The sequence below is a fragment of the Varanus komodoensis genome, unplaced genomic scaffold, assembly GCF_004798865.1.
Source record: "Varanus komodoensis strain SLA01 unplaced genomic scaffold, ASM479886v1 scaffold15, whole genome shotgun sequence".
In the NCBI taxonomy this organism is placed as follows: domain Eukaryota; kingdom Metazoa; phylum Chordata; class Lepidosauria; order Squamata; family Varanidae; genus Varanus; species Varanus komodoensis.
In genome coordinates, this window is record NW_025335440.1 from 22,661,718 (window position 1) to 22,678,848 (window position 17,131).

General features: G+C 42.5%; 1 protein-coding gene across 2 annotated transcripts in view; it reads left to right on the top strand.

Moving 5' to 3' along the window:
* The window catches only part of ARHGAP21 (Rho GTPase activating protein 21), a 129,079-nt gene that overhangs the window by 99,375 nt on the left and 12,573 nt on the right, over positions 1–17,131 (top strand). For both annotated transcript variants that reach the window (XM_044425208.1, XM_044425210.1), the window contains 7 exons: positions 4,414–4,572; positions 4,718–4,817; positions 4,918–4,954; positions 5,675–5,800; positions 6,794–7,078; positions 9,827–9,891; positions 9,992–10,140. In XM_044425208.1, coding sequence (XP_044281143.1) covers positions 4,414–4,572; positions 4,718–4,817; positions 4,918–4,954; positions 5,675–5,800; positions 6,794–7,078; positions 9,827–9,891; positions 9,992–10,140 — 921 coding nt within the window. The remainder of the gene's footprint in view (positions 1–4,413; positions 4,573–4,717; positions 4,818–4,917; positions 4,955–5,674; positions 5,801–6,793; positions 7,079–9,826; positions 9,892–9,991; positions 10,141–17,131) is intronic.

The window sequence follows — 17,131 nt, forward strand, 5'->3', positions numbered from 1 at the left end:
TGCATGAAAAATAACTAACAATCCTGTTGCACCTTAAAGGCTACGACTTTTACTATTGCATATGTTTTTTGTGGACAGCATACATGAAAGCTTCTGCCAGAATTAATTGTGTTAGTTTTTAAGGTGCTACAATACAACAAGCAGGTTGAAGCTGAAGCACCAGTTTTGTGTTTAGTTAAGAAAACATTCTGCAGAAATTATAAGAGTTACACATAACAGTTTTTTGATGGGAACATTGGAGATACACAGATAGAATAGATTGTGTACTTAATAGTTTCACAGAAATGTGAATCCTTGCACATAAATATAATGTTACATTGGCTTTAGATGAGAGACGTTTCAGATTCTTGTTCTCTAGATGAGTTTTGGAAAGTTACCCTGTTTAGCTGTTACATGTCCTAAAGGAATGATTATCCTGATAAATTAAAAATCTACACTGCAACTAAAGCTATTGTCAGCATGTCAATTTTTATTGTCTGGAGCTCAAGACTTTTCTCTCTCCCCATCCTGCTTTTGTATGATGTAAATAACAAAGTCTGCTGTAGTTCAGCTACCATTTTTAGGCACTCCAGCTGTGTAAAAAACACTACACAGTACAAGAGCATGCTCATTTGAAACCAAATGTAAGGTAATATTACAATTAGAGAGCCAGTATGTTGTAGTGGTTGAGAGCATGGGTCTGGCACTCAGGAGTTCTGGATTCTAGTCCCTGCTCAGTCATGGAGCCAACTGGGTGACTTTGGGCCAGTCACAGACTCTCATCCCAGCCTACCTCACAGGGTTGCTGTTGTTGGAACAAGACTGAGAGCAGGAGGAGAAGAATAATGTAAGGTGCTTTGAGTTCTTTAAAGAAAGAAAAAGGTGGGATATAAGCAAATAAATGCATATTAACAGGTAGGATTCAAACATACTTATGCTTCGATCAGTGGGACTTACTTATGAATGACATGCCCAAATGATTTCAGTCCATGTATTCTGAGCATGGCTAAGGCTTAAATCCAGCCTTGAGCAAGCAGACTTTAAACTGTTTCCTCTCTCTGCAGGGCTTTGTGTGCCCCTAAATCTGCTACAGATGTCCTCCAACATTTTAGCATGAATTTGGGTGATTAATGTTGACATTAAAATATAAGGATGAAAATTATTATATTGCAATTGAAATCCTCTGTTATGGGATATTTCAGTGCATGTTTGCTTTCAGTGACTAATTGGGTTTTTCTGACCCTAATGCCCAGAAAGACTGCTCAGAATATTCAAAAGTATATAGCCTAGAATAGCATTTGTTAATTTTAAAGAGCAAAATACCTCGCCACATTACAAAGTATTTTGGAAACTCTGCAGAACAGCTTTTTCCAACCCTTCAGATTTGTTGGACTACAACTCCCATTACCTACAGGCAACATAATTGGTCGTGCTGGTGAGGATGGTGGGAGTTGTAGTCCAACTCCTCTGAAGGACAGCAGGTTTGGAAAGTCTGCCTCAGAGTTTTAAAAATGGTTTGTCTTACAGAATGAGAAGGCTGGTATTAATGAGAGGATGCTCTTTGTGAAGGTAGGGTGGAAGTACCTACCTGATTTTTTGGATGCTGGCCATAATAAGGACATAAGAGAAGCCATGCTGGTTCATACCAAAAGTCCATCTAGTCTAGCACTCTGTACACAGGGTGACAAATCTGCTGCTGCAGGATCCCTCAAGCAAGATGAGTGCAAGACCTCCTTCTGCCCAAGCTCCTCAGCATCTGCCACCTCTGTTAAAGTGGGGAGCATATAGCCAGCAATGCTAGCAGCCACCAGTAGAGTTCACTGATGTTGAACTCCAGAAGACCTACCTGGCAGAAAGTTCACTTTGGCCTTTGGTGTTCTGCCACTGACTTACTATGGAGATGAAACCTAGTTATGATGGAAATCTGAGGACAATGGTGTAACACTTTCTTACTCCCCCATGTAAGTATTATGTTTACGTCTTTAATCTTTGACACCCCTCCAGACTCTGGAATGCTCCTTCGCTACTTGTGTGATGTAGCTCACTGGAATATGAACAAGTACTGAATCAAAGGTGATACTAGTGATAACTTGTGTTCACTAACATCAATCCAAAGTTAGTGTGATCTGATTAGACTATGCAGTAAATACTGGGGACAATATGCAAGCTTGTTTGTTATTAACACAGCTTTCCAGTGCAACATATGTGCGTTTCAAACCATATTCTTAATTTCAATTGTGTTACTGTAACTTCCCTCCTTTTCCATCCTTCCTGAGCTACCGTGTGACCAACCGTTCACAGTGAAGCTTGCTGTAGAAGCCCTGTTGCACACATTTTGAACAAATGGTCAGTGTTCTCATCAAGACTCTGCATATCAGCTGACTGTACCATACACTGTCCTGCCTAACAGTACAAATACATTGATCTTTTTCTAAGCATTGTTATTCTTTTTCATCTTTTAAAAAAACAGAGGGGCTTGTGGTGTCTCTGTGTTTTAATTGCCTGATCTTTTAAAAATTCAGTTGAAGTGAGGTTGCATAACTAATTTGGATTCTTTGAGGAATTTTGAGGAATCCAAATCAACTTTTTTAGAATAAATACATATTTATTTATTTAGAACTTTTGTACCCTGTCCTGTACATAGAAGTCTCAGGATGGTCCAACAACAAAGGCACAACATAATATCTATAATATAAAACCCAACTAAAATAAAAAAAATCCTGAAATAATGGGAAAATAAAAATGTAATGCACTTTGAGAAATCATGTTGCATCATAGACAAACATCATTTTAGCCTACAATATTTGAATAGATTTGCTCCAAATGCCTCTATTTCCTGGCTGTGAAAGAAAAAAATTTGTATTCTGGTTGGAGTCATATAGCACATAGCACTCCCAGCAGTTTTTATTGGAAATGATTAACAAGAAGAGTATGGTTTATTGGGTATGAACTTGCTTTTTAAATAGGTTTGAAAAATAAAATCAGCAATGATGAATTACAATTATGGAAGTACAGAACTAATTATTTGACTGCTCTTAAAGTATATCATTTTTAAATTGTTAGGAACAATGCTAATTGGGGGATGGGAGAAATTCAGCTGTGAATGGTGTGTCTGTGACTGAGCTTTTGGTCTGAAGGTTCAGTTATATTCTCATTTCAAACATTTTTGTTTGAAGCTCTTGCTGTAGTGTCTGTTAATATAAAGAGAGGCATCATAGGATTGCTAAATCTGCATATTCTCAGAAATGTATGTAATGTTTTGTGTGTCTGAATATGTATGTACTTTGAAAGTTTGATGTTGCAGGCCTGGTCTCCTTAAAGCGGAGCCATCAATTACTCTTTGAAAACACAATGCAGTACGTGCCGATGTGTTCATTCAAAGAAAAGAATAAACCTCTGTTTGTGAAAGCTTGCATATTTCAATGGGCCTTTCAGAAGCACAGCGTATTAAAATGCATAGCACCTAGAATTTATACAGATTAATTATCGCAGAGCAACACATTCGTGGTCTGGATTTCTGTATAATTCTTTTTCTGTATATCGTAAGTGTAGCTAGAGGACGTTATTTTCAACATTCCATAGATTAGACTTCAGGCTGTATCCTAGAATACATGTTTGTTCTGGATCTTGGCAATTTCTTCAGATCTGAGAAACCCTCAAACCATTTAGGCTTCCTTGAGCACGGCAAGATGACCCTTGTGGCAATAGAAAATAGTAGGTGCTGGATATGTACAGACTGTGATAACCTGTATCAGCAACTACTGGAAGCTATAATGGGTATGTAACATTTGCAGCTTTTGACACATGGGAACTTGCATTATTTTAGTGGAATATGGTCTTGTGATGCTGGCATACTAGAAATAACAATTTTTTTCTTCTTTGCCTAAAGATTAATTATAATGTGTGTTTGGGCTATTTTTGCAAAACTTTCAGGTGGTTGGATTTATGGGTTTTCAGTTTATTTAAATGGAGGATCATTTTTATGACAGCAGCTAGCCACTTGGTAGGATGTTTGTTTTTATTAAGGTTACTTATATTGGCAAACAGTTTTCTTTTCAAGTATAAATATTCTCTTGTGAAAAACATATTTCATTAAGAAGCTCGGCTTGCATTGAGCTGGGACAACTGTGCTTCAGTTTGACATGTTTTATTTTTTCTCCCAGCTGCACTGCAACTCTAAAATATTAGACTTTGTTTATCATCACATAATCCAATAAAAATTCTTGAATTTTGGGGTGGAGGAAGTGGCTATTTAAAAAAACTGATTAAGTATTTGGTTTCATCTGTCCTTTGATGCCATCAAAATTCCAGTACTATGTTGAGGTTTGTGGTGTTTTGCTACACGGGGAAGTATACCTCTCTTAATTATCTCAAATTGGACCAATATTTAAAATTTTACTAAGGTGTACTTATTTGTTGTACTTTTCCTTTCAGATGAGCCAGCCAGCCCCAGTATTGACCATGATATCGCCCACATTCCGGCTTCTGCTGTTATTTCAGCAAGTTCCTTGCAAGCACCAACTATTACAACAGTTCCTCCTAGTCCTACCTCTCTTGTCCCTTTAATCCGCCGTCAGCTATCCCATGACCAAGGTAAACTTAAAGTTCTAAACTGCTTTAGCTAATCCATTGATAAACAATGGTAGTTATTTTTTAAAGGGTAATATGATATATATTACCATATAAACACTTTAAATAAATAAATAAATAAATAAATATACATTTGCTTTAACTGCAGAATCTATCAGGACTAGCATTCTGGACAGTCAATTTCCTGCAAAAAATGAAAGGTCCAAGTCTTATGATGAAGGATTGGATGACTATAGAGAAGGAAAAGTGTAAGTCCTGATTTAAATACGTGTATATGAACTATGCATAATGTTGAATCTAAGTGTGTCTTCAAAAACGTTGATTGTAATACCTATTTTCAATGTACAGGTCCATAAAGCATGTAACAAGCTTAAAGGGGATCAAGGTCAGTAATCGTTTATTCAACAACATTGCATAGTCATGGGAAAAAAACATTATATTAGTGTTGCATATTTAAACAGTAAGGTGGACAAAAGTATGTGTGAATAGAGACTTTATTTATGGAAGTGTTTTATGATGATTTTTTGAGCAGGGGCCATCGCTCAGGAGTAGAGCATGTGAATTTTGTGTAAATGGTTCCAGGTTCAGTCCCTGGCATTGCCAGTTAAAAGGAGCAGAGAGCAATCAATAGGAAATAACTTTCTCTGTCTTTCAATATGGAGAGCAGCTACTAATTGGAGAAGGCATTACTAGACTAGATCAAGAAAGTCTCACTTGGTATAAAACAGTTTCCTCTTTCTGTACAGTCCAGATAGCTGGGACAGTTGCATATTGCCTGAGCCTTGCAGACAACCCAAGCTGTACTGCCTGCTCTATGTGTAACTAAAGAAAGTGAGACTGACTGAGAAACATGTTTGGGCTCCTCAGCAACTGGATGAGTTGTGCCCACTTCTGAGAGGGTGGGACAACACGGAGACTAGCAGCCACTATGTACTTTATGAATATAGTGTACAGCTGATGTTAACTCCCTGTTCTTGCCCTTTCCCTGTATTCTACCTGTGCAGCTATGGGGAAAGAAGAGAGAGACCTTTGGTCAGCAGAGAGATGGTTGATCATTCCTTGCTTCTTTCATTGCAAGGCTGACTCATTGTGGTGTTTTCTGTAGGCCCCAGACAGTCAAACATCTTCCGAAAACTCAGGGTCCAGAAAAGCTTCTTCTTCAGAGGTCTTTGGTGATGTCTCCAAGGAAGGATGCCTCCATTTTCGACAGCTGATCACGGATAAGGGCAAGGTACTGTTCTTCCTAATATATGGCTAAGAGTATATGTATAGTCACTTCTTTATGTGCCTTCAGGGTTGCTAGCTTCTTGCAGAAACTGTGTGTTTGTTTTTCATTCTCCATCAGTTGGGCTAGAAATATGTTTGCTTTTCTTTCATCAAAACCTCAGCTTTTCAGACTTTTTCAGAAGCAGTCAGGATTGGCATTAGAAGCCATGTGTCCTTTCTTAATTGACCACTGTAGACATGATATGCTTGCTGCAATATTTCAATTTTCTAGCTTTTGAAGTGAACACTGAACAATGCTTATTCATAAAATGAGGTGGACTGGTTTGCATGTTAGATTCTCTGTAGCTGCATGGTAGGAACTATCCCTGTGCCCCACCACTGTTTTCACAGTGAGATATACTCCAGGCTACCAGCAGTTAGCAGTAGGAATTTTAAATCTAATGTTGAAATGTTGAGGCATGGTATCAGTGGGAATAATGCCTCTGCTAGTTTGAAACTACATCAACATATGAAGAAAAGGTCATGTTTAGCTAGATACCTTGTCAATAAAGTCCCTAGAAAATGTTTTTGTTACATAAAGGGAACTACTGGTGAAACATACTTTTTGGTCCCTCTGCAGTCCTTTGAACCCTTTCCCCTAATTTGCTGCAGAGGGTTCAGGGAATCTCTGTAGCAAAGTTGGAGCTTTTGGAGGGCGGTGCAGGGAATGAGGAGAAAATGAAGCAGTCTCATCATGCAAGTTGGGGTTTCAAGCCTAGATCATGGCATTCTGTAAAACTTGGATGATATCCATTTGTCTTAAGAGTTCAGAAGATAATGACCTGGAGATAATGTCTTTCCTTTGCCTTCATGCTCTCTTGCCTCTTGCTGTTGAATTTTAGAATGCAAGGTCTGCACAGCAGTGTCTTGCCATGGTTATTTATGTTAAGATGCAAAGCACTATTTACATGCCTCTTGCGTTATTAAATAAATAATAATGCTGGTTCATATTTCCCAGAGAGTTAGTGGGAGCATCCGGCCATGGAAGCAGATGTATGTGGTGCTAAAAGGCTGCTCATTGTACTTGTACAAGGATAAAAAAGAACAGACCATGCCATCTGAGGAGGAGCTGCCCATCAGTATCAATGCTTGTTTGATAGACATTTCATACAGTGATACAAAGAGGAAGCATGTATTTCGACTCACCACGTCAGATTGTGAATACCTGTTCCAAGCTGAAGACAGAGATGACATGCTGGCTTGGATTAAAGCTATACAAGAAAACAGCAACTTGAATGAAGAGGTGGTGTGCTCAGTATTCCTTTCGTCTGTTTTGCTTTGTGTCCTCATTGAAGGCTGTGCAGCTTTAGCTGGTCATGCTCAGTGGTAACATTCCATTAAACTGTGGGAACAGGCTGCTGACTCTAGGATAGTTAAAGTTAGCACAAGTCATATTTTCATTGTTCTCCTGTTCACTGCCTCTTAAATGATAAGCAGTAGATAAACTACTTTTCCTGTAGTTAGGAATGCAGCCCTTTCACCTCCCAGCATTGTCCAGGGCCCTGTAGGAATATTCAGAGTTCCAGCACCAAGGGCCCCAGCTCAGAACTGGGACCCCAAATAGCAAACCCGTTTTGCTCCCCCTGATGAGTTGCATGAGAAGAATTGTGCTGACTTCCTTGTCTGGGTTGGAAAGCCTAAATCAGTAATCAGTAGAGAGCTAAAGGGATGTGCTGGGGGATGACAGGGAAGGGAGGCAGTAGGAGCAGTATTCAAATAGTGCCTGAGCCTCCATCTTTCCCACTCTGCACGGCTTGATCTGGATGCCCAAAATAGTTGTCTAGATAAATGTGAAGTGAAAATCGCTGCTGCCATACCTTGCACCTTACCTTGGATGCACATTAGCCTATGTGTTCAGAGGTTGACTTGCATTGAGGGCAGAGGCCGTAGGATTGTGTCCTCAACTATTTTTATTGACAGTTAACTGTAGTTTAACTACTTGCAATAATAATTACTTTCATCCCTGGGGGAAAGGGTTTTATTTATACCATTGCTGATACCATGCTGAGATCTCTGTATAAATACCAAATCAATCCTTAAGAAAAATGCAGCTGCACCTGCTGATACAACAGAGGGTGTGGCAGCTCCCATCTCATCCGTTTCTACAGCTCAGCCCCCCCCAAAAAAAGTTTCTTCAGAGGTTGTTAGTGATACCTTTGGCACACTGAGAAGTTAGTTGTTAGGAGTGTGCATTTTTAGTGTACAGCATTTCTAAAGGATTGGCTGCAATCCAGCTATTGTAGTATTTGTTCAGCCTGGCTTCCAGAGAGATCAGTAGCACCACATGGATTAGAAGGCCTGAATGGAGTTTGCTGCTTAACAGGTCTACTTCAGTTACCTCCAGGAATGTCCTGAGATGCAGGTCTTAAGTGGAGAGCCTTTCAAAGGGAAAGTCGATGTTATTTTTTCTATGGAAAAATCAACTCATACAACACACTTTGCAGATGTTGTTTGAATATAGTAAATGTCCAAGACAGCAATCCTGTGTGCCTGGAAATAAGCCTCAGTGAACACATTGGGCACATTCGCACATCACACTAACCCACCCAGGCAGTAAGCCATCATGTCTTGGTTGTTTCCCAAGTAATACATGGTGTTTCCAGCAGGTGACCGCTTACTGTTAGTTGTTTAGCCTTCCACCATGCAGCCTTCCACAGTCCTCCAACCATATCCCAGGGGACTTAGTAGCTAAAGCCACTTCAAAAAAGTTTATTTTTCACTTTCTTGAGATAGCTATCAGAAGGCAAGCTGTCAAGGGAATGCAAAGCCACAAGTGGTACTTGCTTGTGGAAGGAGGTAGATGATAGATTACCCTCTTCCTGGTGAGATCGTCCAATTTTGTGGCTGACTTGACTTTTCTTGGTGTGCTGTATCTTTCCTACAACTTTCCTGAGACTCTACATGATTGTAAAAGTAGAAATATATGAGTCACCCCTTTTATGGGAGCATGGAGTTTTGACAGGATAGTAATAATAAATAAATTTTACTATTTATATTTTTGTAGTGCTTTTGAACTAGGTAGTGATTTAATTTTAATATGTAGTAGATTTAATTGTTTTTAAATTTTTGTGTTTTTGAATGTTTAATTGAGTGAATTTTAATGCTGCGAGCTGCCTAGAGTTGTACTCTCTGGGAATAGGTGGGATATAATAAAGGTATGCCTCTGTCAAAAATTCTGATTAGCCCTGTGAAAAACCACAGTTTGACAGGATATCTGAGTTTTGGTAGATGACGAATCTCTCTACTCCTATAAAAGGGAGTAGCATGCACTTTTCCAACGTAAATACTTGGTAAAACTTGAGAGTCTTGTGTTTGATTTTTGCAACCTATACATTTTAATGTGGAAAAGAGTTTAGGATTATTATTTTTTTAAATTCCTGCATCCCTGATTAAAGTAGTGGATAGGTGTGGGTATCAGTAATTGGATACTTTTACGGAGTTACTGGTCACAGTATTTCATTAACTTAACTCCATCTCTTGAACTATGACACTTGATCCTGAGGAGGATTTGTTGTAAGACCATGGTACTGTTCTTTTCACAGAGTACTTGCCTAAATCAATAGGCAGGTCAGTGCACAGTAGTGTGTGATTTTTAAGCAGCCATTAATCACACATTTCATTGACACGAAATTTAATTCAGGACTAGGGCAGTTGAGGTATACTGCTCTCGGTTCTCAGCATTTAGCTGATTTCCTTGAAATGTTTTCAAACCATGTTTGCAATCGAATGTGTGGCAGTGTGTGCTTAAGACTTTGTGAAATTAATGGGACTTTACAATATATAACCTATGCAGAGAATTCTGTCATGCACACATGAGCATGCAGACACTCACCATCTTTTAACACATTAGCTACGTTAAAACCCTAATATCAGTAACTGCACTTCATATTCTGCTGCACAGGCTGTTGTCTTTTGAATGTGTCTAGATAAACTGTCATTTATGGAGCTTTTCAAAGCAAGAGTTAAAAGTAGTTCTCAATTCATTTTACAGAATACAGGAGTCACAAGCAGGGACCTAATTAGCCGGAGAATTAAAGAATACTGCACCATGATGAAGTAAGTGGCAGCAGCTCTGTCATATACTCCAGTTGCTCTGAGGCAGCACTTCCCTGCCTGTGAATAATATAGATGTGCGTCTGTATATTTTTATTTCCAGTGCTTCGAGTGGGAAAACAGAGCCATCCCCGAAAACATCTCGTCAGAGCCTAAGCATAAGACATACGTTACTTGGCAATAGAACTGAGCAAAGAACCCAGAGCCCCCATTCTCCCAAGGAGGAATCTGACAGGAAATTCCTTGCTAAAGGTATCTGTGGTGTGCATAACTTAGTTATTACTAGTTTCAGCTACAGGTGTGTGAGGAATCTGTTTTGGGGGTGGGAATCTGTCAGGTTTCCTGGGCTTGGCTCCTTGGATTGCAGTCCATTTTACCATGGCTGTGAGTCTGTGTTACTGGCAAGCACACCCAGTGTTTGCATGGCACTTACCAAGAATCAGGTCCTGTGTGAATGCTTGCAAGTGGTGCCCCCTGCTGTATCCCATGCAGCAAGCCTTTGTTTGTGCTGCTCGTGGTACTGAAGAAGGTTGTTAATTGTCTCCATTCCACAAGCATTTGCAGACTTCCTCTTGGATTGGCTTGCCATCCAAAGGCTGAGCACAAGAAGAAGTATGTGAATGCTGGAGGGATGGATTCCATGGGGCATTGTTTCAACCCTAGTTCCAGTCCCATCCCATTGATACTGAGGAAAAAGGGCTGAAAAGGCTTAGGGTCACAATTATAGCATTTTCTGAATGTTGGAGTTTCTTTGATCGTAGTCAGTAATAAAGAAGCCCCTCTTATTCTCTAATAATAGGGAAGCTTCAGGCATGATGCATGGAACAATGACCCATGCATGCTCTTTGCTGCTGTTTAAAGCATTTTTACCCCATTCTTCAGCCGAAAAGTTCCACAGAACAGCTTGCTGATACAACAGTAAGACAGACCATGTCCTCAGAAGTATATTCTAAGCTTTATTTTCACCCTGCATGAACATACAGATTTCAGAAATTTCAGTCATGCTTTAGTTTCACAAACTGAATCATATTTTTCTGTCTTCTGCAGTACAGTGTACTTCCTTTTGTATTTTGTTTTTTTGGTAAACATCTGCACACTGATAATGATTCAAGTCTTTGGTTGCTCGTGTTTATATAGCCAAAACTGCATCACCCACATCCCAAGAAGAAGGTAATAACAGACTTAGAATAGGTCCAAGGATTGTAGATGGAAAAAAAAAGGGAAAAACCTTAAACAGATAAGGGATCCCAAAAACAGCCCAGTGGGGAACTGAGTGTGTTCAGTGCCCTTGGAACAGCAACTAAAGCTGTTGAGGGGGAAAGAAGTCCTGAAACAGGTAGTGGGGCAATGGAATGGAGTATTCTGCAAAACGAGACTGGAAGAAGAGAGATAATGGCCTGGTTTGCACCTAAAACAACAACCCAGGGTATGATCAGGTGATACATAATGACAACCAAGGGTAATACAGATTGTTGTTGAATTTTGGGTTGTTTCATGCAAACCTGCACTACAGTAAACTATGAATTGTTAACTATGAACAATTGCGCATTCACAATCTAACAACAAACTATGGCTTCTCTTCTAAGAATGTTCAGGGTTAACATACCATAATTCAGCCATAGTGCAGAGTTTGCACAACCCACAATTCAAAGACAACCAATTCTAGGCTGTTGTCACATGCGAATGTGGCCACAGTATAGGGAGAATCATCTCATGTTCTTGGTTGGTTGGTTGGTTTGATTTTGTAGGGTCAGTTGATGTCATTTCTTTTTATTTACTTTTCTTGTTATGTTGTTATTACTTTGGGTTTTGGTTTTCGTTTTTGCTGTGGAGTAGCGAGGAAATGTGGTGTTCATAAACTATCGGTGATCCTTGTTGTGTGACAAAGGGAATAAGGAAACTCGGCCATGGCATGGGGACAGGAAACCGGTTGTTGGAATCTGTATCTTTGCTGTCACTCTTGTCATAGCCTTTTTTAGCAGGAGCGGTTTTGTTGCCACTGTGGACTTTGCAGTTCATCACTACCTTTCCTCACTGGCATAAAATTAATGTGTGCATGCTCAAATGCAGAATGCCTTGATGTGGTCTAACACTGGGAGTATTGCATTAATTTTCCAAGCAGGAAATTAATTCCTGTTGAAGACTTTTTCCATTCTGTCAAATCAGCATGTTAGTTTTAAAAACTGGTGAGCTGATTAACCAGCATGGGTTGATGCTGTTTTGGTGAATATATATTTTTATTGACATTTAGATGAATTCAGCAGTCCATGCTTGTATGAAATTCTGTATTCAGGTCATAGAAATATGGCTAATGAACAGTGAGTTATATCCATTGACCCCAGATGATTCCAAAATCTTTAGAAGGTCTAATATATGTGCTTTTACGTCAGAGAGTTCTCAGATGGACTGAGATAGGCACATACTGACGGTAAGTTTGCTGTAGTCCAGGGACTGTCAACCAGCAGCCCTCCATATGTTTCGGCCTGTGACTCTCATGATTTGTCATCATTGGATGTGCTGATTAGGGCAGAGGAGAAATGCAGGTCAAAACGTCTGGCATATCATAAGTTGCCCACCTCTGCTCAAGTCCAAGAAAGCATGGGTAATTTAGGGTGCTCCAGACTTTTCATGTGAAAATGTGTTTGGAATCACAAAGACTACTTGAGTTTCTTAAGTAACTGCCTTTGTCAGTGTAGGGTATTCAACTAGTTGAGGAAGTCATGGAAGATGTTTCTGCAAGCCTTGTGTGTATGTTTTGGGCAGGGCATGACTGCTTCTAAATGAATTTTGTGATGTATCACAATCAGAAGGTTGTTTCAAATTAATTAGTTTTGAAGGCTAGGAAATTGGTTTAAAAGACATTAGTAGAAGAATGAGAAAATATTGGCATAAGCTCAGTAAGAATGTTTCTGGTAGTTGCTGGATCTATGGAGGGATGTGATGAGCTATAGGTTTTCTGTATAATTGTTTCTGTGGACTGTGGTATGAAAACAACAAATTCTTGGTTTAGGAATAATTTGATGGATGGGTAATGGTTCTTCATCGTGGCCTCTGTGCATCACACATACGGGTACGGCGCCTGCACAGTGCCTTTGGCCGGAAGATTGATAGCTAACGGTTTGGCGGGAAAATTCCGCTCCCCTCCCCCCTAACAGTATATATGGAGCGGAGTGTCCGCCATTTTCTAGTCTTTGCGACCACTGTTCGTTGTACCTCATGCTGCTTCGCTCTTGCTTAGATCGTTACTCGTTTTCCCTTCGCTTTGTCGAGTTCTCTTTCTCTCTTCCAAGTTAGTATTCCCTTGTTCATATTGCTCTTTAGTGTTCCAGTTAGTCTCTTCGTTTTTCTTCTTGTTCCTATAAAAAAAAAACAAAAATAAAAATATTATCTGCTTCCTCTATACTATCTTCTTTTTTTCCTATTTTCTGCGACGGCGCAACGAGCGGCGTTCCACAAGTGCGGAGAGTGTGGCTCCAAGATGCCAGCTGCAAACCTGCATGACCTGTGCCTCCTTTGTTTAGGGGAAGGCCACAGGACAGACAAATGCGGCCATTGCCTGGCCTTCTCTAAGCAGGCGAGGAAGAATAGGGAGAACCGCCTGTGTAAACTCCTGTGTGACCAGGCTCTCCTTCAATCGGACCAGCTGGTGACTAAGCCTGCTACAACTTCAGCTGCACCTGACCACCGTCCGACTTCAGCTGACCCGCCACAACGTCCGGCCTCTTTCTCTATTGCTTCGCCCTCACGCCCTTCGGACAAAGGTGCTCCCACCATGGGCGATCAGCCTGTTTCCCCGCCAAAGCAACAGTGGGAAAAGAGGAAACACAGCAGCCCTGAAAAGCCGTCTGTGCATAAGAAGGCCAAAAGAGATAAGGCTGAAAAGCTGGTTAAGAAACCGAAGAAACCTGAGCACTCTAAACATCAACACTCGGGTTCGGCGACTTCCTTGGTCCCGACTGCAGTCGTGGTACTGACACCCTCGGGTCTGACCATTCAGGTGGTGATGAGGGTTACTCCTCCGGGCTCTCCACGCCGTACGGGATCTGAACTTCACCAGGATCCACCTCGCTGTTTGATTTCCGATGGCGAAATACAAGATTCTCCACTGAGGGCTCGGTCCCCAATGCCTATGCCTCCTGTTTGGCTCGATACCGAGACTGGAATGTCTCCTCCGAGAAGTTGTAGAAGTTGGTCTTCCGACATCCAATCCGACGACTGGTACCACTCCAGGTGTTCTTCCGCTCCACGATGGGGTGACTACCAATCTGTTGGCTACTACCCGGCTGCTAGAGATCGATCTTCTCCACCAGCTCCTCGAGATCATTTCCATTCTAAAGCCCTGAGAGACGCCCCGCGGGCACCGTCTAGGGAAAGCGGTAGATCGGCGTCACCAGGAGATTCCTCCTCCAGCGTCCCAGCTCCCTATTGGGTGGACTCAGATGAGTCCAAGGTCGATTCGACTTTGCCTGATGCTACAGACACCTCGCAAGACCCCGCATCACCAGAAGAGCCGCACATCTCTTTCGCTGAGTTGATGTCCAGGCTGGTGAGGTTGCTGGAAATCGAGGCCAACCAACAGCCTGGTCCCAGCACCGATCGCTTCTATGATGTGGTACGGGGCGAACAATCGACCTCCATCGCTTTGCCACTCATCACAACTCTGCAACAAGCGATGACTCAGCCATGGGACCTCCCGGCTCACCCCCAACAGACTTCAAGAAGAAATGAAGCCATGTACCGGGTTCAGGAGGGGGACATTCCATACTTCCTTCGTCACCCCAAACCGAACTCGGTGGTGGTGGAGTCTTCTCAGGGCCGGGAGGCATGGGGTCACACCGTGCCCCGCGACAAGGAGGGGAGGAAGATCAACACCCTTGTGCGCTGAGTCTATGCGGCCTCTGGACTTGGCTTGCAAATATTGAACTATGAGGCGACATTGGTACACTATCAATACTTTATAATGTAGCGCCTGGACAACATCATTGCCGCTCTCCCAGATAACCAAGGCGACCTGGCATGGGTGTTCGTAAAAGAGGCCATGCAGGTCGCGGTGCAACAGCTATCCACAGCCAGACATCATGTGGTCATGGACTCGAGGGCTCTCGTCGGTGCCATCTCCCTCCAGAGGCACGCTTGGTTGCGTAATTGTAACTTTCCGGAGGAGATGAAGAGGAGGATCGAGGAGATGCCCTTTGACGGGTCCGGCCTCTTCAACGCAAAGACTGACCACAAGTTGAAGAAAATTCACGAGTCAAGGATGATGGCCCGGCATATGGAGTTGCAACCTCAGCCTCGACGTAAGTGGTCGTGGACCCGTCCACACTATCGGCAACAATATCCACCCCGACAACAGGCACAGCACCGCCAACAACGCCGCAGACAGCAACCGCCCCAACGATTCCAGCAAGGCCGCTGCCGCTTTGACGGGGACAAATGCCATTGCTGATGGGGCGGGCGAACCTTTCCTCTCTTCCCAACCCCACCCTTCCCCCTCTCATTTGGGGACCGGCTGAAAGGCCGACTCCCCATTTGGGAGTCCATTACGTCTGATCGGTGGGTGTTATCCATCATTCAACACGGATATCAAATGGAATTCGACATTGTTCCATCATCGAGTCCCATCCAATTTACTCCATGCGCGCCGGTGTTGTTAGACGAGGTTCATCAGCTCCTTTCTAAAGGAGCCATTCGTCGCTTATCTCTATCAGGACTCCACAGATTCTATTCTAGATGCTTTACAGTCCTGAAACGGGATGGAGGTCTTCGGCCAATATTGGACCTAAGAGCTCTTAATAAATTTATAACACCAAAGAAGTTTCGGCTGACCACACTTCAAAATATCCTGCCATTGCTGAGGAGAGAGGACTGGTTCGCCTTATTGGACTTGAGGGATGCCTATTTTCATATTTCGATCCATCCGTGTCATAGGCGTTTCCTCCGTTTTCCTGTTGCTTCTGAAATCTACGAATTCACGGTGCTCCCATTTGGACTGGTCACCGCCCCGAGGGTCTTCACGAAGTGTATGGCCCCTGTCTGCACGTACCTCTGACTATGCGGGGTTCAAATATACCCCTACCTCGATGACTGGTTGTTGGTTTCCCAGACCAGAGAAGGACTTTGTTCCTCTGTAAACATGGCCTGCTCCTTATTGCAGGATCTTGGACTTTGCATTAACCACGAGAAATCCTCTCTTGTTCCTGTGCAGATGATCAACTTCATCGGAGCCCGTCTGGATTCAACAGTGGCGAAGGCATTTCTCCCTCAAGACAGACAACGCACTCTTACTCGACCCATCCATCGAATTCGACAAGATGGAACTGTTCCTGCCCGATCTGTTCAAAGGCTCTTGGGGCACATGGCAGCATCCATTACCGTCGTTCCACATGCCAAGCTTTGGCTTCGCCCCCTTCAGCTGTTCTTCAACAAGATGTTCTGGCCGCAAATGGATTTGCCAACGAAGTTGATTCGACTCCCGTCTTCCATTCTACAATCCCTGCTATGGTGGACAGTATCAGACAACTTAAACATTGGAGTCCCGTTCCGACCTTGGTGCCCTACAGTCACTCTCGGTACCAATGCATCTCTGCTTGGATGGGGAGCACTGTGCTCTGGCCTACACACTCAAGGTGTTTGGAATCGACAGGAGTCCAGGAATCATATCAATTTCCTGGAACTTCTAGCAGTATCCAAAGCTCTACAATCATTCAAGGATGTTCTTCGCCATTGAGTCGTTCAGATCGCTACAGTCTTTTACCTGAACAAACAAGGAGGGACAAAGTCACCAATGTTAGCCCGGCTATTGATGCAGATCTGGGAGTGTTGCATCCCGAGAGACATTACCTTGATAGCAGTACACCTAGCCGGTACGGACAATGTGGAAGCCGATCTCTTAAGCAGACACATGTCCACATCTCACGAATGACAACTGGATCGCCAGACATGCGACCGGCTGTTCCAGCAATGGGGTCTCCCAGGCATAGACTTATTCGCCACCCGGCAAAACAGGGTATGCAAGACTTTTTGCTCGAGAGTGGGAATCGGATGGGTCATCCAGGGATGCCTTTATGATCCCTTGGAACAATATGATCTTTTACGCTTTCCCCTCGATTCCCCTCATTATGAGAGTAATATCGAAGATAATCCACAACGGGGCCACAGGACTGCTGATAACTCCATGGTGGCCCCGCCAACCATGGTTTTTGACACTTCTTCACATTTCTCGAGAGGAATACCTTCAACTTCC